At 33.6% G+C, this 26,343-nt stretch overlaps 1 protein-coding gene across 1 annotated transcript in view; it reads right to left on the bottom strand.

Annotated features, from left to right (window-relative positions):
• Positions 1 to 22,600, bottom strand: part of LOC111043280 (major facilitator superfamily domain-containing protein 1) — a 28,924-nt gene extending 6,324 nt beyond the window's left edge. The window contains exons 1-9 of the mRNA XM_022328192.2: positions 21,814 to 22,600; positions 16,289 to 16,439; positions 12,004 to 12,129; positions 8,755 to 8,960; positions 7,379 to 7,589; positions 5,239 to 5,452; positions 3,984 to 4,081; positions 3,073 to 3,185; positions 492 to 594 (exon numbers count right to left, since the gene is read on the bottom strand). Coding sequence (XP_022183884.1) covers positions 492 to 594; positions 3,073 to 3,185; positions 3,984 to 4,081; positions 5,239 to 5,452; positions 7,379 to 7,589; positions 8,755 to 8,960; positions 12,004 to 12,129; positions 16,289 to 16,439; positions 21,814 to 21,973 — 1,382 coding nt within the window. The 5' untranslated portion in view covers positions 21,974 to 22,600. The remainder of the gene's footprint in view (positions 1 to 491; positions 595 to 3,072; positions 3,186 to 3,983; positions 4,082 to 5,238; positions 5,453 to 7,378; positions 7,590 to 8,754; positions 8,961 to 12,003; positions 12,130 to 16,288; positions 16,440 to 21,813) is intronic.
• Between the last annotated feature and the right edge of the window lie 3,743 nt (positions 22,601 to 26,343).

Here is a 26,343-nt window from a genome sequence, read left to right as displayed (position 1 = left end):
AACCCTAGATGTAACCTGCTAACCATTATTTTCGCTTGAACTGCATGTGAAATGGTCCGGTAGAACGTTGACATTAAACTGTCACTTACAAACACTACACTGTCGTTAGTTTTGCAAAAGTAATTTATAATATAAAATTGATTCAAATGATGAAAACCCTATTATGTATGCTTCATGATAAATATAGGAAAAATCAAATATTCAACTCGAGCTGAAGTTAGAAACTGTTTCTCTTGAATCATCAAAAGTGCCACTTTGCGGTCTTATTGAACAATATAACTAGCCAGCAGAAAGAGTAAATTCAAAGGCAGAACGTCGGCGAATTTTATACTTCCCATGATACCGCACTTTTATCATCCAATTTACAAAAGATTCTTTTCTAATGGTTTTTTATCGATAATTATTCCAGATTTAAAAAACCTTGAGAATGATTGAAAAAGTCATGGGATGGATATTATAAGAATATTATATATTGAATATTATCAACTTACATGCGTTCCCGTTCGTAAATCAGTCGTTCAGTTGCTGACATATTGAGAATATTCTTCTTGCTTCCATCATACAGCCAAATAATTATTGTTACCACGAGTGCAACTACAAATAGAAAAGAGAAATACATTTAAATAATAATACGTGTATATTATAAACAATAATTATACTTCTTTATGGAGCTGAATAAATGTATTACATCAAGGTACTTAGAATGCAGAATTGGGATTTTTTACAGAAGAAGGCAATAAATCAGTTTGCAAAATACACGTCATTAATAGTATAAAATTGAAGTCGCTAGATTGCGAAAAATGTATTCCAATGATCACACTATAGTTATTTGTGCAACTAGTGCGCAAAGTGACAGTTTGCTGCACCGAAAGAAACGTTTACGCACGAGCCGTAGGCGAGGGCGGAATGTTTTCTTGAGTGTAGCAGAGGAACTTTGCTCACGTATTTCACATTAAATTTTTCCTACAGTTACCATTGAATATGAGAAGTGGTTGATTATGGGTAAAATGATGGCTGAAATCCATCAAATGTTTGTCTATAATTTTGTTATTAATAACAACATTAATTTATTTTAAACTTGATAATCCAATTGAAAATTAATAATCGATAATTTATTCAAATTAAAAATTGAATTAATCCAATTAATTTGAAAATTTGAATAGTTTTGAGTAAATCTTAATTTCTAAATAATTTTTCAACCAATCAACTCAATTTATGAATGAAAATAATATTATTTGAAATAATGAATAATAAATAATATTCAAACTGTATAATTTAATGAGTTCTCATTTTTATTTATTTGAGAATGAGAAAAAATATAGATAGAACAAATTCGCATTCAAAATATACGAAACATGTCAACAGCTGATTGGGATGGCTGCAAGATAATACGTGAAGTATTAAGAGTACGCAAAGTAATACTCTTCGAAATCGTAGAAGAGTTTGTATACCTGGGATCTTCTATAAACTCCAGAAGCGATTCAAGTAAAGAAGTAAGGCGAAGGGTTATGCTAGCCAATAGATGCTATTACGCGCTATCAACTCTGATGAAAAAACGTACTCTCAGTAGAAAGACTAAGCTGCTGCTATACAGAACAATCATCATGCCTGTCTTACTGTATGGTAGTGAAACATGGGCAACTACGGTGACGGATGAAAGAATGCTGGGCGTCTTTGAAAGAAAGATCCTGAGAAGAGTGTTTGGAGGCATACAGGAAGCAGGAGTCTGGCGTAGGAGGCATAATGACGAACTTTTTAGGCTGTACCAGTATGCAGATATAGCCACTGTGATGCGAGTTCGCAGGCTGAGGTGGGCAGGACACCTGGTACGAGCTGACGATGCCTACCCCCCAAAGATGGCAATGGAAGGGAAAATATATGGCCGGCGAAGGAAAGGGCGACCCAGAACAAGATGGATAGACGTATTGGATAAGGATGCAGCAGTGTTTGGGGTGCGAAGATGGAAAAGTGCAGCGGTGGATAGAGATGCTTGGAGGCGGAAATTGAGGGAGGCTGTGACCCGCGCTGGGTTGTAATGCCAAATAAGAAGAAGAAGAAGAAGAAGAAGAAGAAGAAGAAGAAGAAGAAGAAAGTAATACTTTGCGCACTAGAGCGGAAAAGTGATTCTTTGCGTTCTGTAATCAGTGCAGGAATGGTCACTTTTCAAGGTAACAGTGGGAAATAGTATATTTCGCACCTAGAGCAGAAAATGAGATTTTTCCAGCTCGAAATCGGTTTTCAAGTCCGAGGCCGTAGGCCGAGGACTAGAAACGATTGAGAGCTGGAAAAACATTTTTGCCCGTGGTGCGAACGATATTTTTCGCCACACTACAGGTATTGCTGACAAAATAAATAAAGAATACTCGTTAAGCTATCGTACCTATCTCTTGATTTTAGTGGTAGAAGATTTGCAGTCAGGATTTCAGATTCTTTTAAAATTTCACTTGGAATACCACAGTCATCTTCAAGCATTTTTAAAAATTCGGAATGCACTAATCAACAATAAATAATTGAATAAAACTGGTTGCGAAGCGAATTAGTTTGATTCGAAACTGGAACTGAAATCATGGCAACTTCAGCTGATGATGAAAGTGGACACTCGCCCGATCTAGCGGATGACTTATTAACTACTTCCATGAGCGGCTGGAAAGAGACAACTTTCTGGCCTAGACCGGAAAAGAAACCCTTTTCTGACGTCGTCTGCAAACAAGGTCTTTCAGATCTACGTAGGGACTGGAAAACAGCTGCTTTCTGTGCAGTGTGGCGAAAAAACAATTTTGAAACAATCAATCATCAAATTAATGGGAATGTGGAGTCTCATGAGTCAGAGATCTCAAACATGAATTAGCCTCTCAATTCTATTTCAGATATAGATTTCATCCGACAATAACACAATTATATTAACATCAAGCCACCAATATATGAATACAGTAGTGACATCTTCCAGTTTCTCCAATCTAGGAAGTACTAAGTGCGTATTGGCAAAACGTAGGGTCCATACCTATTGGAAGATGATTTTTTTTACTAGAAGATGAAATCTAAAAACATGTTGGAATGGGGTAGAATACTTACAGAAAAGGCAGATGAGGAAGAATAGTTCGAGAACAAAGTAACCACTGCTGTCTACAATCATTCCAGCTCCCAGAATGCTGATTGCAAGGCCACCATTCTGCAAGGCTTGTGCCCTAACATCACAAAAGTCATTGTTGATTAACAATGAAATCAACTAAGTCAAAGTATACATTAACAAAAAGAAGGATCATAACAACAAATAGATTAGAAGAGTGAAAGTGTGCTTTAACAAAAAGAAGGATCACAATAACAAATAGATTAGAAGAGTGTATATTTATGCCATAATATAATTCAATAGAAAAATGACAAATTGATAGATTAGAAAAAACAATACAAATATTTGTCTTGTGTCGTTGCGTGATTGTTTTCGTTTAGTGATGAAAGGCATCATACAATGAAATGGAAAATGACAAATTGATAGATTAGAAAAACGAATACAAATATTTGTCTTGAGTCATTGAGTGATTGTTTTCGTTTAGTGATGCTGCCAGTTATACTAATAACCACATTGGGAGTCAAAAGTGTTTTTAGTTGAAGCATTTTGTAGTAACATTTCTTGAAATAATCTTACAGTTCACGGATTTAGTAGAGACTAGTAACTTGAACTAGAACTCCGTCTAGCACTTGACAGTTGAGAGCTTTACTTTACAATAGATTATCCTCTTTGACTTGAGCCGTAAAACTCTTTAAAGGGAAATCCAAGCTCACAAAAACAGTATTAATTATACATTTTAAAATGCCTTGATTATTTTAGAATTAAATTACTATCATAATACTAAATCGTTATCATTATCATCCAATACCCACGCACAAGCCTAGAGCTCATGAGGGCATCACCCTCAGCAAAACAAAATAAATAAAAAAATACTTATAATCAAATAAATAATATAAGATATAAGACTTATACTCACATCCCATAAGCTGTTCCCAACTGATATTCGGGAATAATGAAAGCTATCATTGGCCAAAGAGCGCTAGCGAGAAGAGAGTATGAAACTCCCATCATAATCTGCAACAAATCTTCCATAGTTTTCATCCCTCCCAGAAAGCAGGTCAATAATATGATGTAGCAACAAATTCTCAAATTAAAAAACTATAAATGTGTGAAAACTTTTAAATACTTTTGTAAATGTTTAAATCTGATACAGTACAGTAATAGATACAGTAGAATACATAGAAATTATACGTAGATGAGGTTTGCACTATTCGTATATTAATTCTCCAACATCTTAATTTGATTCCATAACAATTCATCCAAGCTTTCTTTATTTCCAGGATTTTAATAGATCAGGCGAAGGATAGAAAAATATACATTTGCCAAAAATGCCTTCTATTTCAAGAAATTCAAGTAGATCCTATTCATTTCATTATCTTTTATTTACTTCTACATTTAATATATTACATTTACGTACAACAATCTACTACAGTCTACTTATATAACATAATTACTGCATTACATCTTTTTAGATTTACTCCTATTTCATGGATCCTCTACATTAAAATTTGAATGTCAAGTCAAAATTTACTCGATGAGTTAACATTTTAAAGATGGGAAAGAAAGCCAGACAAAACTCAACGATTTAAAGAATATATTTCTCAAGCATTATACTGTATTGGATTAAGAAAAATGTTTATTTTAGATTATCTATCTCTAGTGTTTCAATCTTGTGTTATAAATTTTAAAAAGAATTTGTCATAGCTTCCTTATTTGTCTTTTTGAATTTGTCATTTGCTTGTAATTTTATTATCTATCTCTAGTGTTTCAATCTTGTGTTATAAATTTTAAAAAGAATTTGTCATAGCTTCCTTATTTGTCTTTTTGAATTTGTCATTTGCTTGTAATTTTATTACTTTGCCTTATCGTTTGTAAAGATTGAGATGAGACCTAGTTCCGTAATTTTATTTATTTTAGTGGTTTGAATATGCTCTATTTTCTTTTCTATTGACATGTTTGCTATAACCTAGTTGTTCGAACTCACTGCCGGCGCACAAGTTGTTCTTTGCCGGTCGTGCCATTTTTTTTATTTAAAATATTTATATTATTAATCTGTATAATTTTATGGCAAATAAATGAATTTGAATTATACATTTAGAACAGAAAGTAGTAACTCATTCACTATAGAATACTACAGTAAATTTCATGATTGCAGGTTTGTAAATTCTCACCATAATATTGAGCGGATTGTAGAATGTGAAAGCCAAGAATGCGTGACAGACAATGGTCATGACAATTGAGACAAACACCCAGAACACGTTGTATCCGACTTTGTCAACCATGAGGCCAAGCAAGGGCGAGGCTACCGCTGATATCAAGTACAGAATGCCGTTCACCCAGTTCGCGTCCACTGCGTTCATTTCATACTTCTTCATGAAAAACACTCTGAAAACACACAAATTAATTAATTATTTTATATCCCTCACATTATTTTAAAATCTGCACATGAATACTGTACTGTATTGCAAAGCAAAGCCTATAAATAACGTTTCTAACTAATAATTTAAAAATTAAATTCACTAACTAAAAATTAAGCACATATAAAAATACTTCAACATTGTGGAATGGATGATAAGAGATTGCAATTATCATTCATAATTGAGAATGATAGTGTATGTTGGACGCTGAGAGCTGAATAATGTAGTATATGGACGCTGAGAAATACATCAATGTATAAATAAATAAATAATTTAATTGTGTAATTTTGAATGATAGTGTATGTATCAATGATACTAGTGTATAAAAGATGATTGAGAATGATAGTGTATGTATGTATCAATGTATAAATAAATAAATTATTATTTAATTTTGTATAGTAGCGTTAATAGATTCCCCACAAGATATTTTCTCTGTTTTCAATATTTTCAGTAAAAAAGTGAGGGGGTTTGATAGAGCTATTCTATTTATTTTTTGTTCAATTTGAGAAATGTATATTTCTGTCGAGTTGTGAACCGTCTTATCATTCTGAATAGAACACTTACTTAACGCACAGCTCTTCAAATAATATTCTTCAACTCAACATCTTCTTATCAATGACAAGCATTGAAAATTTATTAGAAAAAATGGAACTAGAAAAATATAAAAACCCATTTTTAATCATGCAAGTAAATTTAAATTACTTCTGAAAAGTGCCAGTCATTATTTATTTGCAAACCAAAATTCGGCAAACTTCTTAAATCACAGAAAAACTAAAAAAATAATGAGATATTTGATGAGTACGATAAAGTTATACATAAGCACATTAAAATTTGATAAATACACTACAGTAGATGAACAGGCGAATGCAAAAAACGCATAAAACAACGAAAATATAAGATAATTGTTTGTATAACAAACTATTGGTCTAATCTTCACCAATTGATCTGTAGAAATTACTTCTACCGCAAGAAACCGCTACCATAGAAAGCAACTACAAGTAGCTTATAGCGTGTGTTTCACAAGTGAGTATTGAATAAAATTCCAATAATTAAATACTAGTTGAGAATAAAACTAATTTCGAACGAGGACGGGATTTTATTTAAATTCAACTAGATTTGGATAAGTTTGAGTTTTAATTTCAATGGAGGAGGTGAATAGGATATAATTAAACAATGTTCAATATTGAGGACTCTTGTCGCACACTATCCACCATCTAGGAGTGTAATGTGTGGATACATCGATTGGAGAGTTCAACAATAGAAGAAAGATGGAGAGAAAATATTTCTCTATTCTTATTCTTTGGTTCAATCTAGTTCAGTTCAATGATGATAAATAGGAGACTGTTTCGACTGCAAACCCAACAAATTTACGTAACCCTGATACGCAATTTTATTGTATTTTTCTTTAGGGCTACTTTTAATATAAATAAAAATATAAATCTCAGTTCACTTTCAAAGTGAAATCACTTGAAAATGGCATTAATGTCGGAAACATGTTGTGACAAAGTAATTTAAAAGGGTACTGAGATTTGTATTTCTATTTATGTAACCCTGTTATGAAACTCAGACTCAAGATCTATTATAGAGTTTAAAAGAGAGAAGAAAACAATGAATCTGTGTACTTATTCATCTATCACTAGATGCGATGCTAACCCTTGAGATTCTCACTTTTGAAGTCGGTATTTCAAATAATAATCAGTAGTGAGAAATGTATGCACATAGGAAGAAAGATAAGCTTTAAAAGTGAAGGAACTCGTACTACTCGTACAACTAATTGAATTGTTTTTTATAAGTGTTGTATAACCAACAACCAATGAGGAAAATAGGCCGGTGATATTAGATACTCTAGATTAGTGAATATTAAAGTATTATCAACAATAATTTATTAACTTACTTTCCCAAGGCTATGAAGGGGAAAATGGCGACGTAGTACAGAACACAGATAGCAGCAATCAACCAGAAAACGAACGTGAAGTCTTTGACATCTGTTAGGTGGACAACTTCGTCCGACTTATTTTCGTTCCGCTTTAGAGCTTTTTCGGCTCTCTTGTCCATCCATCCCAGAATGATTGCACACAACATTGACATAGCACACGAGCAGCAAGCTGAAACATAATTGATTATTAACTTATAATGTATTCTAATTACAACACAGTTGTAACAATACAACAGTTTATTGAAATAGATAATATTGAATAGCTAACTTGTGTTTGCTAAAGATGATATCCACTCAATCCTAAGGTTTGTGCTTGAGTTATGAGAGAGTGATCAATAATATAATATAATGGTCAATGAACAAAAATTGTTTCAAGTCCGTTTTTTACTAAATGTGATTTTAAAGCTCACAAGACACAATCAATCCTGTTATTAAACATGTGTAAAGACTTACCTATTAGGATAAAAAATTATATTTGAAAAGATTAATACCAATTCTTAATCTTTCTCAATTGGTTTTAATACCCAAAAACTTGAATAAATCATAACTCAACTACTCTTAGTCTTAACATAGATTATAAAAAATCATACAATATAATCTTGAATTGTAATCTTTCGACAATACACGAATGTAATCGCAGCAAATCACCAAATTTAGAAGGTAATAAAAACTAAAAGTACATACAACATATAAATGAAGAACTAATTGAGATTTCAACAGTTCATTATTCTTGAGTAACAATAATGATGCTCGAATCTTATTATATTAAAGCTGCATTATGATACAAGTCTAGTTTAGCTAGAGTCCGCCTCCATTCAAGAGTCTTTTATTTGAACAGCAAACATCTTGATTCAATTTATAATTTGGAATCAAAGACACGATTTATCAATGAGAAATGAAAATTTGGTAGCCAAAAACCCATACAATGGTTAATGGAGTTTAAAATAATACATCAGCATATTAAGGAGATCATGAAATGTTTATTTTATTTTGCAAATTATGATTATGACTCTCATTGGCAGAGATACTTTCGGATGTTCTGCCCCGCTGTAATACAGAATAAACGTTCTCACAAGTGAAGAAGACAATAATTATGTAGGGTATGTTGGATTGAACTTTAATAACTTGAAATCTTCACGTTTGATTTTCACGTGTACATAAAAAATTTTCATTTTATAATATTTTTCGTAAATTTTATAAAAATCATGATAGGTATTTTAATTTTATAGTCTAATATTAATAAATAAAGCCCTAAACATTATTCATTTTATCAAGACCACAATTAATAAATTAAGAAGTAAAAAAATATGAAGAGGATAAATAATAACAATTACCTATGGTTAATACGATTCCTAGACACTCGTGTCCGTGGAAGTATCTGTTGACGAATGCATACAATGGTTCCATGACATAGAAGTTGACCGAAGATCCGACTCTAGCGAAACTCAGCTGCAGTCCAAACACCATGTTCAGCTCCCTTCCTTTGAACCACAAAACGGCGTACGTGTTTTGAGCAACGGCCAGTGACTCTCCACCGATCCTGTTACAATTATTCAAATTCTGAATATAATCAATCGACAAAATTTGAATAGAAAAAAGTACTATGGTCAACTATGGTTAACTACATAATAGGCTGATAGAGGGTATAAAAGTAAGAAATGAAGGATGAAGAGGAGCAAAAAGGGAAGAATGGGAAAGGAAGATAGAAAAAAAGATGAGCAAATTTTGTCCACTTCTGACAAATATAGCTAAAGAAATGGAATTGCATTCAATAGATTGAGCAGAAATCTTGATCCTCATACGTCGATATGAAAGTAAAAGTTACTGTAAGTTCAGTTTTTTATATCTAGTTTAGTTTTTCTACTAATCTTAGAGTCTGTGAGGAAGTAGTCCGGAATAAGGTTTATGCAAATAAACAAATAATGTTGAAATAAACACAACAAAGGTTATTAAAATGAAAAATAATGTGATATTACCTAAAGGCGAACACATTTATACAGCAACAGACAGACGGAAAAAATCAAACGACTGCATGCCGATGTGATCAGACATAATATGCAGACAGACGGACGGCTGTGTGTGCGTTGCAACATTTGAACTCCAAGGAAGGGATTTTTCTTTCGTCTTTCTACATACGTCCTTCTGTTGCTGTGTGCTTAAGGTTTTGCGTTGAGAGGAACTTAGTCATTGGCGCTTTACAGATGAAAGTTATATGCTCATTGATGGAAAACCTTTGGGCTTATGTACACCGGTTAGTCAAGACAAGACTAGTCACGTTTAGTCACAATACTTTACATAGTTGACATATTTGCAATGACTAATCAGTGTGAGTTGCGTCATAAGCAACAATGTGAAGTATTGTGACTAGACGTGTCTGATCCTGTCTTGTCTTGTCTTGGCTAACTGGTGTGCGCCTGGCCTTATTGGTAGAATTAACTGGCTGCTTAATTATTATGAAATCTATCATGAACTATTGTGTGAAGTTCATATTGTGTTATGAACTTATATTGGTTGTTATAAACAATGGGATTAACTTTCTAATTTAAAAAAGGAAAATAGTTATAATAGTGAAAACTGTATAACAACTCACATTGTTGGCCTATGACCAAGGGTTCCCATAATTTAAATCTATGATTATTGAATTTTTTATGTTAATATTTTCCTCAGTAAAACCAAGTATACTATTTTAATCTATGTTTCTATTACTTTTCGTTACAATCTTTACGGTGACTTGATACGGAATGAAAATAACTTCGATAAGATAATTGTAATTTTCAATTAGATTATTATTTTTTAAATGAATCAAAATAATTATATATTTTTATTGGCATGACATTTTTCGGCAATAATGCCGTTATAAAAAAGTTTTGTATACAGTACTTGATGATGACATTATTTTCATGTAAAAAAAGACAAGAGAAAGGGTACTAGTTGATTCATTCATAAAAAATATTGAGAAGCCCTAAAGGATATCGTACATTATATTATTATTATTATTATTATTATTATTATTATTATTATTTTATATGCAGACTATTTTAAAAATTGATACCGTAATGAATATGTTAAATAGAAATACAGTAAGATAAAACTAGAAAATACTAGTTAAATCTTCTTCTTCTTCTTCTCTTTTCAAACAAGGATAAGGCTTTGGCCTGCTCCGTCTAACAATCAGCAATAGTATCTTGCACTAAAAAAAAACAACGAAAATTATGTCCAACTTGAATATTTCGTTACAATATTGTAGACGGTTTTCTGAATAAAAAAAGGAAAATAGTTATAATAGTGAAAACTCTATAACAACTCACACTGTTGGCCTATGACCAAGGGTTCCCATAATTTAAATCTATGATTATTGAATTTTTTATGTTAATATTTTCCTCAGAAAAACCAAGTACGAACTATTTTAATCTATGCTTCTATTACTTTTCGGTACAATCTTTACGGTGACTTGATACGGAATGAAAATAACTTCGATAAGATAATTGTAATTTTCAATTAGATTATTATTTTTTAAATGAATCAAAATAATTATATATTTTTATTGGCATGACATTTTTCGGCGCTAATGCCGTTATAAAAAAGTTTTGTATACGGTACTTGATGATGACATTATTTTCATGTAAAAAAAGACAAGAGAAAGGGTACTAGTTGATTCATTCATAAAAAATATTGAGAAGCCCTAAAGGATATCGTACATTATATTATTATTATTTTATATGCAAACTATTTTAAAAATTGATACCGTAATGAATATGTTAAATAGAAATACAGTAAGATAAAACTAGAAAATACTAGTTAAATCTTCTTCTTCTTCTTCTCTTTTCAAACAAGGATAAGGCTTTGGCCTGCTCCGTCTAACAATCAGCAATAGTATCTTGCACTAAAAAAAAAACAACGAAAATTATGTCCAACTTGAATATTTCGTTACAATATTGTAGACGGTTTTCTGAATAAAAAATGGCAACGCTCCAAGTTATTAGGTAATCGCATAGCCTTGGAGTTTTTCATGCTACACAGGAGACATCAAAACCTGAATATTTACATTTCAAATTTTATTATTCAAGAATTCAGATTCCCAATTCCGATTTATACTTGACTTGTTCCGCGCGTTACTTAGCCGCAACATGATGTGAATTTTTGCCAATCAATTTCAATCAAAAGCAGAATTTATTTTTAGATTGGCGATGAAAGTTTGCCGATTTACGCAATTTCTGGAAACCTGTCATAGTTGCATAAACAAAAACTATGGTTTAGAGAGGTGAACTGATTAAATTCCATGCATAGGCTAGTCATAAAATGTACTGTAATCCGTCAATGTTTTCAATTTTCATTGACCAAGAGAACGAACACTAGACTGCTGATGATTTTTTAATGAGGTCATTAAACTTTTTTGAATTTATTGCTTATTGTACTAAACAGAATCAATATTTGAGTGATTAATGTAATCTATACTTAATATTCGTTAGATCCACATATTATAGAATATTTAAGATCTATTTAAAAATAATGTATAATTGAAACACAAATATAAATATGATATAATGGATGGATATAGTTATCAATAATTACAAATCACTTACCCGAAAATGAACCGGCCGAAGACCGTTAGCCAAAATTTATTGGTGAAGGCGCCGGCTGCAAAAATCAACTGGCCAATAACAACAAGAGTTGTGTAGAATACGGTTCCATACTGGATACCGAACACCCTACAATTAAAAAAGACAATACACAAATTAGATCAACTGTCCACTAATAAAAAAGTTGAAAATGAGTTGTATATCATACATACAAACATAATAAGTTTTTTTTTCAATAGGATTTAGTAATAGTAATAGTTCCTAGTAACTAATAACCTTTATTTTCATTTTAAATACATTTCCTATTAATAATAATTGATTACTTTACAATAATTTGGACACTACTTGATAATGGTATAATTGGCCGAAACCGGCCACCGGCCAATTGTGCAATGTACAAAAAGAATAAGGGTACTAGTAGATATAAGTAATAAATTAGTATATTAAGGGCTAGTAAACTTGAAGATCATTAATTGTTCGTTAGGCTACTACCCAGCCTTCAGGTAATTGAAAATGAATAAATTAGCCGACTATTATCAATTCAGTAGAACACAAATAAACTCATTTCAAGGATTTGGAAGGAACATAGTACAAAGAAAGAACAAGGAACAAAGGTTTTTGATTCTGTATTCAAATTTTTTAAATAAGTGCAATATTTCTCAAGTTTTTAATTTATTGTGATACATTCTGTAATTCATTTAGAGTATAAAATCAACCTTCAAAATTCAAAATTTTTGATCATCATTCCTGGACCGAAAATCAAGTGACGAAGCAGTGTGAGATTACATAACCTTATCTTTTGGACAACATTAACATTTATCAAAATTTTTGGAGAGAAATAGTACAGGCTCAGCCTAGTTTTTCCTCCAATGTCATAATTGTATTATGATTATAGTATTTTATACAATAAATGAATAAATGAATGAAAAATAAAAAAACATTCGTAGTATCGGGATATTCTTATTCTTATATAGCGTTTTATACTCGAGTAAGTTCAAGAAGACTACGTTGTAACAAACACTTTATTTATCAGGGCTCTACATTAAAATTTTGTTTAAAATTACAATACTACGAGTTTTTGGTTTAATTTTGAATAAATATTTTTAATATTGCAAACGTAAAAGCACGTTTTAAAGCACTGTCGGTTCACGAATCTTCCCTGATAAGTTATGAATCTCAATCATGATTAAAATACTAGTATGAAGATTTTTTGAGGACCACTTTCTATTTGATTTAATTTTAATTATTTTTTGTGTTTTTTATTGTACAAAAATATAATCCTTATGTATAAGTTCTAGTAAGAGTATGTAGAACTGACAGCAGATTGAAAATCATATTGTTTTGTTTTTTATGAGGAATAAAGAATTTTTGAATTGAATTGTAATTTTACATTTTAAACATATTAAAATGTTCAACTCTATACACATGTGGTCTTTTATAACACAAAAATGATTTACTGTTTCACGAAATATTTGAAATTGATTCGTATTTATTTGAAATTAGATCATAATGTACAATGCTATTGATGGTTCATCAGCATAATATGTTCAAATTTATGGCAGTACGGTCTCCGAAGATTGTCAATAAAACATTTTTACGATTTTAGAATAGGAACTTCATATAGAATACTAAAAGGAATCAAAAAAAGTACACGTGATAAAGTATCCCTACCGTACTGTAGCACTGTAGGGATACTTTACTTTTAAATCAAGTCTTTTGTATCTACGTTCAAAGGTTCTTAACAAACAGTTACTAATTAGATCTCGTTTTATTGGAGTTCCATAATCCTGTATAGATTACTTACAAATTGTTCAGATGAGCTAGGACAGCAAGTAAACAGAATTGTTTCGGAGAAAATATTTGCAAACATCCATGATGAGAACACGAATAGTGGAAAGGAAAGAAAAATGAAAAATACCAAAGAAAACCAAATAATTGCAATAATAATGCTCATAATTGGTGTTGTTTAGAAGTTTTCTAGATTATTCTAGATGAAATTATTATTAAAGCGGCGTACCAACAATGAATGTTACAGAACATAAATCACATGATTGTGAAACATGTGAAGTTGACACGAATAATACATTTAGGTCGCGCCACTATTGCATTATTTAATCTTTGGTTTTTTTGAAACCTTCAAACTTCATTAATAATAATTATTAATAAAAATTACTTTCAATTGTCAACATATCATCATCTTTTTCTGAATTTCCTCCAATATCATAATTCTTTCTTGAGTTCAAGAGGCATTTCAATGCTTAGATGTTGAATTTATGCATCCATACATTTTTCTTCCAATCCAGGGAGAAAGTAATAATAATAATACTATTGAAATTATTTCACAAATAATATTGTAATTTTTCTTCATAATAAATGCTTAAGCCAGGGATTTAGGAAATAGAAGCTGGTTACTATTAGGACAGTTTCGTTAATTTATTTGCAATTAATAGTGCGGAGTTCAGGAATAATATATATATAAAATATATTGAAAATATTAAAATTATTGATTTATTTTGTTAGCATACAGGAGAGTTCCGGTACTTAATCTGGAGTATTAATATATGCCAGAGTATTAGAGTTGCGGAACTAAGGAATTATAATGTTAATTGTTCAAAAAATAGCAATTATTTGCACAATTTATCTGAAAGAGGGAGTTCAACAAACGAGGATAGAAAATACGGGGTTATCTTGAACTATTGTATTTTTGACAAATAATGACAGTCGCCTTATCTAATCAAAACAAGCCTGGTTTAGTTAGCGACGGATCAACGCCTATCGAAACTAAATGGATTGACAAACAATATAATAACGATGTCACAAGATATACTTAGCAGAGCAAAATTGATCAAACACTGAGGGTCAAGAGTTCAAATTTATCACATACCATTGAATTCCAATTCATTTATTTTCTGAAAAAGATATCGTTCACAAATTAAAAGCATGATTCGCTTTTTTAATTATGCTGAAAAAGTAGATTCCAGTTACAATCCTAACTAGAAAGTTATTTCGAAAATGGTTTTTTTGAAACCTTCAAACTTCATTAATAATAATTATTAATAAAAATTACTTTCAATTGTCAACATATCATCATCTTTTTCTGAATTTCCTCCAATATCATAATTCTTTCTTGAGTTCAAGAGGCATTTCAATGCTTAGATGTTGAATTTATGCATCCATACATTTTTCTTCCAATCCAGGGAGAAAGTAATAATAATAATAATAATATTGAAATTATTTCACAAATAATATTGTAATTTTTCTTCATAATAAATGCTTAAGCCAGGGATTTAGGAAATAGAAGCTGGTTACTATTAGGACAGTTTCGTTAATTTATTTGCAATTAATAGTGCGGAGTTCAGGAATAATATTTTATGAAAATATTAAAATTATTGATTTATTTTGTTAGCATACAGAAGAGTTCCGGTACTTAATCTGGAGTATTAATACATCCCAGAGTATTAGAGTTGCGGAACTAAGGAATTATAATGTTAATTGTTCAAAAAATAGCAATTATTTGCACAATTTATCTGAAAGAGGGAGTTCAACAAACGAGGATAGAAAATACGGGGTTATCTTGAACTATTGTATTTTTGACAAATAATGACAGTCGCCTTATCTAATCAAAACAAGCCTGGTTTAGTTAGCGACGGATCAACGCCTATCGAAACTAAATGGATTGACAAACAATATAATAACGATGTCACAAGATATACTTAGCAGAGCAAAATTGATCAAACACTGAGGGTCAAGAGTTCAAATTTATCACATACCATTGAATTCCAATTCATTTATTTTCTGAAAAAGATATCGTTCACAAATTAAAAGCATGATTCGCTTTTTTAATTATGCTGAAAAAGTAGATTCCAGTTACAATCCTAACTAGAAAGTTATTTCGAAAATGGAGTATTTAAAACCAATCATGATGTAGGCCTAATGATTGTACATTTCAACCAGCACAGAATTAACTTTATTTTGTAAGTTGTCGATGAAAATACTAATTCTTAAATTCATAATATGAAATTCTTGAAGAAATCATGATAGCCACATAATTTAGAACACGAAAAATAATACTTCTTTAATGGACCATTGATTGAGGAAACTTGAGCAAATGTATTCATAATATTGCAGAAAATATTTTTGGTAAAATAATAGAAATGCTGTCGTCTTTGTTAATTATTATTAAATTGAGATGAATGAAATCGATTCAGGTTTGTAAGCTGAATTTTATGTGAAGAGTATAAATATAACTTACAAAGAAAAAAGAGTTAAAGCGGAAAAACAAAATTACCTGTCTAGGAGAAATCCTCCAATAAAGCATAATACAATGTTTGGCCATGAATACCATGAATATAGATATACAAATTCAGTCGTACTCAGAGTCATGTCATCTATAAAAGCATCTTGCAAAGCTGCTGGGTTGTCATAGCAAAAGTATGATCCTGAAATGAATTCAAATGTATAGAGTGTTATTTCAAAATATTATTTCTGAACTAATGCATAGATAAAGTAAAACTTCAGAGGCAACACAATTTTTTAATGAATGAATGAATGTGTAGATTGTAAGAGTATGTTATATTATATTAAAATGTATAGAGTGTTATTTCCAAATATTATTTCTGAAATAATGCTTCGATATAGTAAGACTTCAGAGGCAACACAATTACAATATTATTTTCGTTATGCAATTGTTCAGCCATCGGCTCGGGCCGAAACCTGGATGGATGACTGACAGCACTTGCCGTCATCTCAATATTATAATTGTTATGGTGATTTGTATTCCTCTAAAAATGTTTTTAAATCGATCTGCGATCCCCCACGTATGGACCAACACATAAATAGCCCATAATAACTAATTCCATTTTTTTATTAAACTGACTAGAGGCCAAATTTCATTGTTGGTCTCATAGTTTGGTCCACGCATGGCCTTCATCCGTTCTAAAGGTCGATACTCCAATAACAAAAAATCATACTAATATTTTATCTCACTTACGTCCGTTTGCACAGTCAAAGCTTAAACTGAATTTAATCAGCTGGTGGCTTAAACTCAAAAATCTGGTGTGGCGCACTCACACAACTTTCCTTTCCGTTATGAAAATTGATCACCTGACGCTAGTGTTCACGCGCATCACTAGTCTACTATTCCAAGATTTGAGCCAGCTGGTGACAGGACTATAACGCTGGAGACACACGAGGTCTGCTATCTCTTCATGGTGAATGATTTAATAGAATCAACAGTTGCCAACAGTTTGCAATATTGAATAATCACATTTTCTCAAATTTTGAGCTTATTTCCATTTTTAGGTGAAAATGTTACTCAACATTAATTGTAGAGATTTTCATGCTCAATCCTTTCCACTTGATTTTTTTTGTTTAAATTGTATCTGAAGACTGATAATTGGGAATCTAAAATCAAACTTTGCATAGATGGGGCGAAGCTCCTGAAATTTTCACAGATATAGGACTTGTGGCAGTTAATAGAGCTTATCAATGACTATTTTAGGTATAAATTTGATCAAAATCGTTGGAGCCGTTTTCGAGAAAATCGCAAAAAACCCTATTTTGACAACATTTTCGCCATTTCAGCCGCCATCTTGAATTGAATTTGATTGAAATTGTTCGTGTCGGATACTTATAGTGTTAGGACCTTATGTTCCAAATTTCAAGTCATTCCGTTAATTGGGAGATGAGATATCGTGTACACATACACACACACACACACACACACACACACACCCACATACAGACCAATACCCAAAAACCACTTTTTTGGACTCAGGGGACCTTGAAACGTATAGAAATTTAGAAATTGGGGTACCTTAATTTTTTTCGGAAAGCAATACATGTAAAAACAGACCAATACCCAAAAACCACTTTTTTGGACTCAGGGGACCTTGAAACGTATAGAAATTTAGAATTGGGGTACCTTAATTTTTTTCGGAAAGCAATACATGTAAAAACAGACCAATACCCAAAAACCACTTTTTTGGACTCAGGGGACCTTGAAACGTATAGAAATTTAGAAATTGGGGTAGGACCTTAATTTTTTTCGGAAAGCAATATATATAAAATGAAACAAATAATAACAAACGAGACTTGATACGGATTTAATCCAGTTTAAAATGAAATTTAGCTTTAACTGTCACTGTGCAAACGGCCCTTATCCAATCTGGATCGCCCTAATAGAAAACATCTGAGCTGGAGATCCTTCGAAAATTTACAATGTGATATCAAACAATTATTTCTAACACTTCAGGCCAATGTTTCATTGTATCTGTGATTGAAAGAAGGGGAATACTTCCGACTAATCATTCTATCAAGAAAATCCCTCTCCTCTAGAAACTACCAGCATCTTGATAATATGCGAGTACTGAATTGATTGAACTCTATTATTAAGGTTGTTATTGAATTAAGTCTTAGAGCTCCGCCAACGTCTCATACATACGGGTCTGTACGCTTTAGCTTAGCAATAATCATGATTTATCACTATGGTAGCCTATGGATTGTAATTGTACCACTCTACAAGAAAATCAAATTTAGTATTTTCATAAAAAATAATTTGCTATCGTATTGGTATAATATTAATGAATATTCTTTCAACTATGAGCAAAATATATACATTTATCTTCGGACCCATTTTGCTCTAGACATTATTATTAAAACGAAATAGGATTTTGATAAACTTACATCCCAAGTGTCTGATTTTATCATTCATTTCAATTAAAGATAGCTAACAGCAAATGCAAAGGCTGATGAGCTGCACTGAATTTTCTTATCTGTTTCCTCTCCATTTACTATGAACCTAATTAGCTGGTACTCTATTGTTCAAACAATATCTTTAATAGGCTACTGCTCATTACTAATTACTTTTGAATTGGGATCTGATGCCATTTCTAATAAAAAAATAATAAACGTGAGTTCTGCAATAATATTCCTGCAATAATGAAACAAAATAAATTGAGAAAGATTATATATGTTACCTAGCCTAATTATTCCAACAATGTTGTTTTTGAGTTTAAAACGAGTTATGCTATTTTTTTAAACAACAATTATTATTCAATCATTACATTCCCTTGCAAATCTCCACCTAATCTTAGTTATTAACAGAGAGTCTTGGGCTAGTATTACTCTAGAATAACAAGTTGGAACTACAGTGAGTTACCCAGAAGTAAAGACCCCTGTATACAGAGCCAGTAGTGGCATCTACTAGAACTGACTAATAATAGGCTACTGAAAATCAGTCTGTTGTCCCAGTGAAAAGGTGTTGGACGTTGTTCACTAATGGCTATTTTCACACTTACCGATTTTCGGCCGACATTTTATCATCACAACACCAAGAATGTCCTTAATTGGCTGACAATCAGCTGTTGGTGAGAATTAACCAATTGGAGGACATTCTGGGTGATGTGCCGATGTCAGCCGAAATTTATTAGCTTATATTAGCATAGAGAAACAATAGCGTGAGTAGATCCCAAGTATCCCATGTTATAGGGCGTTGCTGCTGCTTGCAGATGGAGCTCAGTAGACCTTCAAAGACTAAGGGAAGACAACCCCGAAAGAAAAATCACCTGGTCCTCCAGGTTGGGGGATGCGCGAGGTTCTAATAACTCCTCCCCGGAAAAAACAGCTTATTGTGAAACCTCAAATTGAGCCTCGGAATTGGGACAAGAATAAAGGAGATAGAAACGGAAATGCCAATAAAAAAGATTAAGAAAATTGGATTGGAATCTTGCCACATGGAATGTAAGGACAATGATGAGAGCTGAAAGAATGATGGAGATAGGGAATGAAATTCTAAAATTCAATGTCCAATTGGTCGCACTACAAGAAACACGATGGAATGGAAATGGCAGAATGGACAAGAAAGATTTTTCATTCATGTACAGTGGACCCGAGGAAAGGACAGGACAAGGAGGAGTAGGATTCATGGTAGGAAAGAGATTCAAATCATCTAAGATGGATTAGTGACGTGATGGGTGATCTACGTGTGCTGGGAGTGACAAACTGGCGACAAAGAGCACAAGATAGAGAGACGTGGAGACGACATGTTGAGGAGGCCAAAGTTCATCATGGACTGTATAGCCACATAAAGTGAATAAAGTAATAGGGCGTTTATGTCGCAACTTTTACTGTTAACTCAAGCCGATTGTTGTCGATTTTTACTGCTTTGACCTGGTGAGAGTGTATGAACGGCACAATATTATGAGAGACTACCAGCGTCACACAGCTTCACGGGAAAGAACCACGTGGAATATCGGCTTGAGTTAACATTGAATATTCCGACATAAACGCCATATACCATGGGATATCTACTTATGCAATTGTTTCACTATGATATTAGTCACCAACAGCTATTCTCAGCTAATTGGAGGACATTCTCGTGGCCATGCCAATGTTGGTAAGTGAAAAATGATCATTGTTTGGGTGTGGCAACCTGTGTGTCAACGTAATGCGATAAGCGCATTAGTGAAAATCGCTGTAAGAACTAATGCCCCGCGACTCGCTCGGACACCATATTGGGGAAGTGAGGGAACTTCAACTTTAAGCACCTTGCACACCACGACAATTAATAGCAGCTTCCACTATAATAGCCGCTATTAGTGGCCAACGCCATCACACAGAGACATTAGTAGCGTTTGAATCACTTTTCAAAACGATAATAAGACAGATTTTCAGTACCCGCTACCATTGGTCAGACCTAGTATTACTGCTTACTTGTGTGCTGTGTATGTGCGAGCAAATCTTGAAAAGTTTAACACGAGGAGTGACTTCCATGGCACACCTGAAGTCGAGGTCTCATAGATGTGCCATACCGTCGCTTGTAAAAGACCCGTGATGCATTTCCTGCATTGGCCTTGCTGATCTTCAATAGGCTGCCGAGAGACTCAAGTTTTGGCTTAGGAGAAATTCGTTTTATTCCATTCAGGATTTTTTTCTTAACGACTTGGTAGGCCTTGTCTGACGTGTACTACCATCTCGATAGTTGCAAATGTGATAAATGTAAAAAGTTATTTTAAACTCTTGAAGCAACCCATCCGGCATTGGTGAAGAGGAAGGTAATTCAGTAGACACCACCTAAAGATGCTAAACGCCACGAGAATAGTTCTGTTCCATGGCCTCTCAAACGCTAGAATTATTAAGCATGTAGAATAGAAATGGGACCAATTTCCCACTTGCACATCATTCCTTTTTTACTGTAACTAAACCGTCCGAGCATAGAGTAGAATAGGAACATCGGTCTTACTTATCAGAAGTGGTATGCCAATTTTTTAACCCCCACCTTGTAAACGTCAGTGATAATTTGCATTTGGGAGGAGGCCTGGTACCAGAACTATTTTCTTGGCTTTGTTACTTCACTAGGTCTAGTAAATAAAGCGGGCCATTCATTATCCGATTTCTTATCCAACTTGAGGTTTAATATTTAATGTTTGATTGGACGTCGGACCGTAAATGGGGTTGTACATGGTTGGTTGAATATTGCCGGACAAGTCGGGTAAACTAAAGATCCGACTCATCCAACTTCGAAATAACAACCGCCTAGACAGTCAAGTTAGACTGTTAGTAGGTATGTTGGGCCAGAGATCACAGAAATAATATTCACTTACTTACTTTACGGTTGGACTAACCCGTGGATAACCAGTCGGAGCGTGAGTGGTGAAAGATCCGAACAGTGGTCTTACTACCAATATTGTTCAACAAGAAAGCTGATAGTGAATGACTTGCTTGAGAGAATCAACACAAATTCAACCTTTATGTAAACTCCCACTAACAAAAGTATGGATAAGCTATATTTAATAAGTTGAGAAAGGTACTTACCAAATCCAATTAAACACATAAGAATCAAAGCAATAAATCGATGTCCTCCCCTGGTTGGATCGGTGAATGTGTCAGCACATCCCACCGAAATTTCATCGTTTTCTTCGTCTTCTATTGCTTCACTAGAAAGTGTCCTACTCAAAACTTCAGTACTCCCCATTTTGAGAAATCAGTAACAAAGATACAGCCGAGAAGTAGGCTACCTTTTATTTTTTTAATTGACTATAAACTTTTAAAAAACTAATTATGTTCCTCGGTGATTAGATCTAGGTTCATGAATTACCACCAAAATTTTAGACCACAGAGATATAATCCCAATGAAATTAATTTTTAATACAGACGCACTGATAACAGACTTTATAACCGTACTAGTATAACAAAACACATCACAAACACTTCAATTCTTCAAGTCTTGAACGTCACAAAGACTTTCTCAAACAATCCTGTCCCCACAGCGCAGTAGATTACAAAACAACAAAAATACTACTTCAACATTTTCATCTTTTTTGGAAAAACTGAGTTATATCATGCCACGCAAGTTTGAAGGAGCACACAGGAGATTTCTAGAACTTTACCGTGATCAATCACTCGAATAATCAAGTAATTGAAAAACAAAATAACTCAAGAATATTAAAATCTACATCTCAATCTCAATTTCAATACTCAATAGATATCACAAGAAAAATAATGCACAATGATCAGGGCAGCACAAGCAACAGAGGCACCACCTGCCAGCTGTTTAAGAATTTGCTTGCTGCTGAGTGTAGGCTGCTAGTGTACCAATGCCACTGAATAGGCAAGGAGGATCATCCTCGATCCTCCTTGAGAATAGGTACCAATGCCTCTTGAATTTGTTATTGAAGATGATAGCAACAGCGTCAAAGTGGGATGACAACAATGTCAAGCTGTAAATTTATACACGTGTTCCCACTTGTCATGTCACCATCGGGTAATAGAATCTCTGGAGTAGCTAATAAGCTCATAATCAGAATAAATTTTTCCATTGACTTTTAAAAAGTAAAAAAAAAACAAAAATAGCAAAAAATTGGATTTTTTTAGTGTCATATTCACATCACACCTCACACCTTCAAGAGTGGATATCTCGAAAACTGTAGAAGAAATTATTGAAAAATTTGAGAGATGATTGTGGGATACTAGTAGCTCTGCGAACAGTAGACCTTGCGCAAATATAACCACGGCCTCTTCTTATACTGTCCATCAGAGTAAATCCTGTATTTTATGTCGTGTCGGCGAGATATCGGTGAGAAAACAGCTACTGGCTGTTGTGGTTGGTGTATCAAAAAAGCAAACATCAGAAGCTAATCTCCTTCAAGACAATACTGGCAACAGGTCAGCCCAAAGACCTTAAAGATGCCAAAGACCTTAAAGACCCCAAAGATATCTTTTTAAGGTCTTCGGGTCAGCCCGAGCTCAAAGCAGAGAAAGGTCGAGAGACAATACTATGTTATTTTAGTTAACTGCAGAGTCGGGATTGAAGACTGTAGTTAAGACCTGGTTAGATGAGCACATCCTCACACTTAATTTGAATAAAAGTGTCTTCATAACCTTCTCTCCCAATATGGTTGGCCAACACCTTGATCTAGACCACATTCATATTCATGATTTAAACTGTACTCTTTCAATCTCGAATGATAGCTGTGGCTGCTCAAAATTGAAAAGAGAGAATTATTTTAAATATCCAGGCGTTATATTTTATCAGCATCTGTGATGGGATATTCACATAGAAAAGCTTTGTAATAAACTCAAGCACTGGATAAACACATTTTTTTAAATCAGCAGGTTGGGTTAAATAGCCATTTCAAAATTGGTTTATTTTGCCTACATTCATACTCATACATAGTATGGTATGAAAATTTGGGGTGCATCTTATTCGAATCACTTCAATAAGATATTCACCATCCAAAAAGCATTATTAAAGTCAATTTCGGGCATACTTAAATGATTTCCATGAGACAGTATTTTTATTGAATTGAATGTATTGACGGTTGAGCAGCTGTATATAAAGAATTTAATTATTTACATTAATAAGCATGGAGAACTTTTCAAACTCTGTATATCGCCTTACAATCTTCATCCCTCAACCATTACCTTTGAACCACACAATGCAGTTCTATCGATTTGTAGAAGACAGTTTGATTATATTGTGCATAAGCCTATAAATGTGATACCTGCTCGTTTTATAACAGATAATTTGAATGGAAGACTTCTGAGAAAGATAGATTTATGGATTGCTTCTTCATATCCTAGGATAAGTGATTTCTTGTAATATTGTAACTAGGATAAGTTCACAATCATTCAAGAATGTCTGCTTTTTTATTTTACTATCCCGTATTTTCTTACTTTTTTTTACTCTCCTTCTATGTAATTTTTTTCAAATTTAGATGTTAATAGGAATCCACCAATTTTATTTATCTTAGAAATAATTTTGTTTTTAGTAACACTCGGCCCCTGCGCTCAGGTTTTTAATCTTTTCAGGGACTTTCCGTATTTAATAATAATACTATTCTACTTTCAACTTTTTAACTTAACCTTATTAATTGCATGCTTTATTGCATCCAATCAAATAGTTCCTTTAATAGTGCATACAATTTGCATTCAATGAGGCATGAAATTAATAGTCCACACAGCAGCTGATTTTTCACCAAGTTACATTGAGATATTGCATCATGAAATTTATAATCCACTTGACAGCTGATTCATGATGAATAATTCTAGAGTCTGATTTTTACTCTAATATTGGCTTATGAAAGAGGCTCCTTTCCCTTTTATATTATCCTTGAAATTCGAAATTTCCAAAAACCTTGTATACACGTCAACGTGCAATTTAAAAAGGAACATACCTGTCAAATTTCATGAAAATCCATTGCTGTGTTTCGCCGTAAATGTGCAGCATATAAACATTTGGATATAATTATATCCAAAGTCTTGATCGTTAGCCAGGTGTTCCTGGATAGATCACGTCAAAAAATAAAAAACTTTAAACTTGATAATCAAGATGGCATAGCATCACAGTCCCTCAAAGCTATCCCCAAGGAAATCATTGACACTGTAATAGCTTCTTTCAATCAGCCACCTTGACAGCATCTTCTTGAAAACACCAGGGAAGATCCCTCACCGAGCCCGGCAGCAGGTTGAACATTTTGAGTGCCAACACTGGGAAAGAGTCCTTCACTCTTGACAACCTACAGCATGGAATCTCCAACTGTAGACTTCCGCAGGTACCATATGAATGCACCTGACACCTACTCATCATGTTAGCCCTGTTTATCTTCACTGCAGTAAGAGAGGCCAGTATATACAGCCAGAAGATGGTGTGCACTTTCAGGTGTCTGAAGATGGGTTGACAATGAGCAATGAAGTCACTGTAGGTAAGGATCTGCAGTGCCTTCTTTTGAAGAAGCAGGATGTCATTGGCATGTGGAGAATGGCTCCAGAGAAGAATTCCATACTGCACATGACTGCCAAACACCGCATGATACATCATTAGAAGTCTCTTGAGACTCAGGAGGCTTCTCAGCTTTCTGAACAGGAAGTTTACTCTAGACAGTCTCCTGCATACCTGGTCAATATGCGGCTCCAAACTTAATTTGGCATCAATTCCAAAGCCAAGCAAAGTGACTGATTCATCCCCGGGAGTGTGGGTGCTAAGAGTAAAAAGCATCTCCTGTGTCTTGGCCTCCTTCAACTTGAGTTTGTTTGCAGCAAACCACTCTTTAGCCTCAGAGAACAGCTCCTGTGTACAGCGTCTAGCTTCCAGGGGTCCACTGCCCTTACCAACTATGGTAGTATCATCAGCAAACAGCAGACTAGAATTCTGCAGGTGGAGATCGTTGATGAGTGTGAGAAATAACAGCGGCCCAAGCACAGATCCTTGAGGAACTCCATTTGTTACTCTCCTTTCCTCTGAAGTGGCACCCATCACCGACACAACCTGCCTCCTGTCGCTTAGATAGTCTGCCACCATGCTCCATGCACTGTCCCTGATGCCATACCTATATAACTTGTCCAGCAGGATGTTGTGTGACATGCAGTCAAAGGCTTTGGTCAGGTCACACAACACAAGGTCAACCGATTTGCGCTCCTCGAAAGCCACATGTATTCTTTCAACCAATAAAAGCACTGTAGAGGTAGTAGATCTGCCTTTCCTGGAACCATGCTGCATATCCCCCATCAGGTTGCTCCTCTCCAGATATACAGTCAGCTGCCTCAACATGGACGTTTCAATTATTTTACCCAACACTAATACAATTGATATTGGACTGAAGCTGCCTACATCAGTAGGATCACCCTTCTTAAAAATCGGGACTGTCTTTGCAATCTTGAGGCAGTTAGGAAAAACACCTTCCATGAGGCAGCTGTTGACCAGTGACAGCTGAGGTTCCATCAACACCCATATCAATTTTTTCAACAGGAACACCAATAGGCCATAGATGTCCTGGCTGTGACTTGTCTTGAAACCCTGAACAATGCTCATCAGGGGCACTTTCTCTTCATAAACATAAAGAGAAA

This window comes from Nilaparvata lugens, chromosome 10 (genome assembly GCF_014356525.2).
Source record: "Nilaparvata lugens isolate BPH chromosome 10, ASM1435652v1, whole genome shotgun sequence".
NCBI lineage: Eukaryota > Metazoa > Arthropoda > Insecta > Hemiptera > Delphacidae > Nilaparvata > Nilaparvata lugens.
This window is presented reverse-complemented; position numbering and strand designations above follow the sequence as displayed.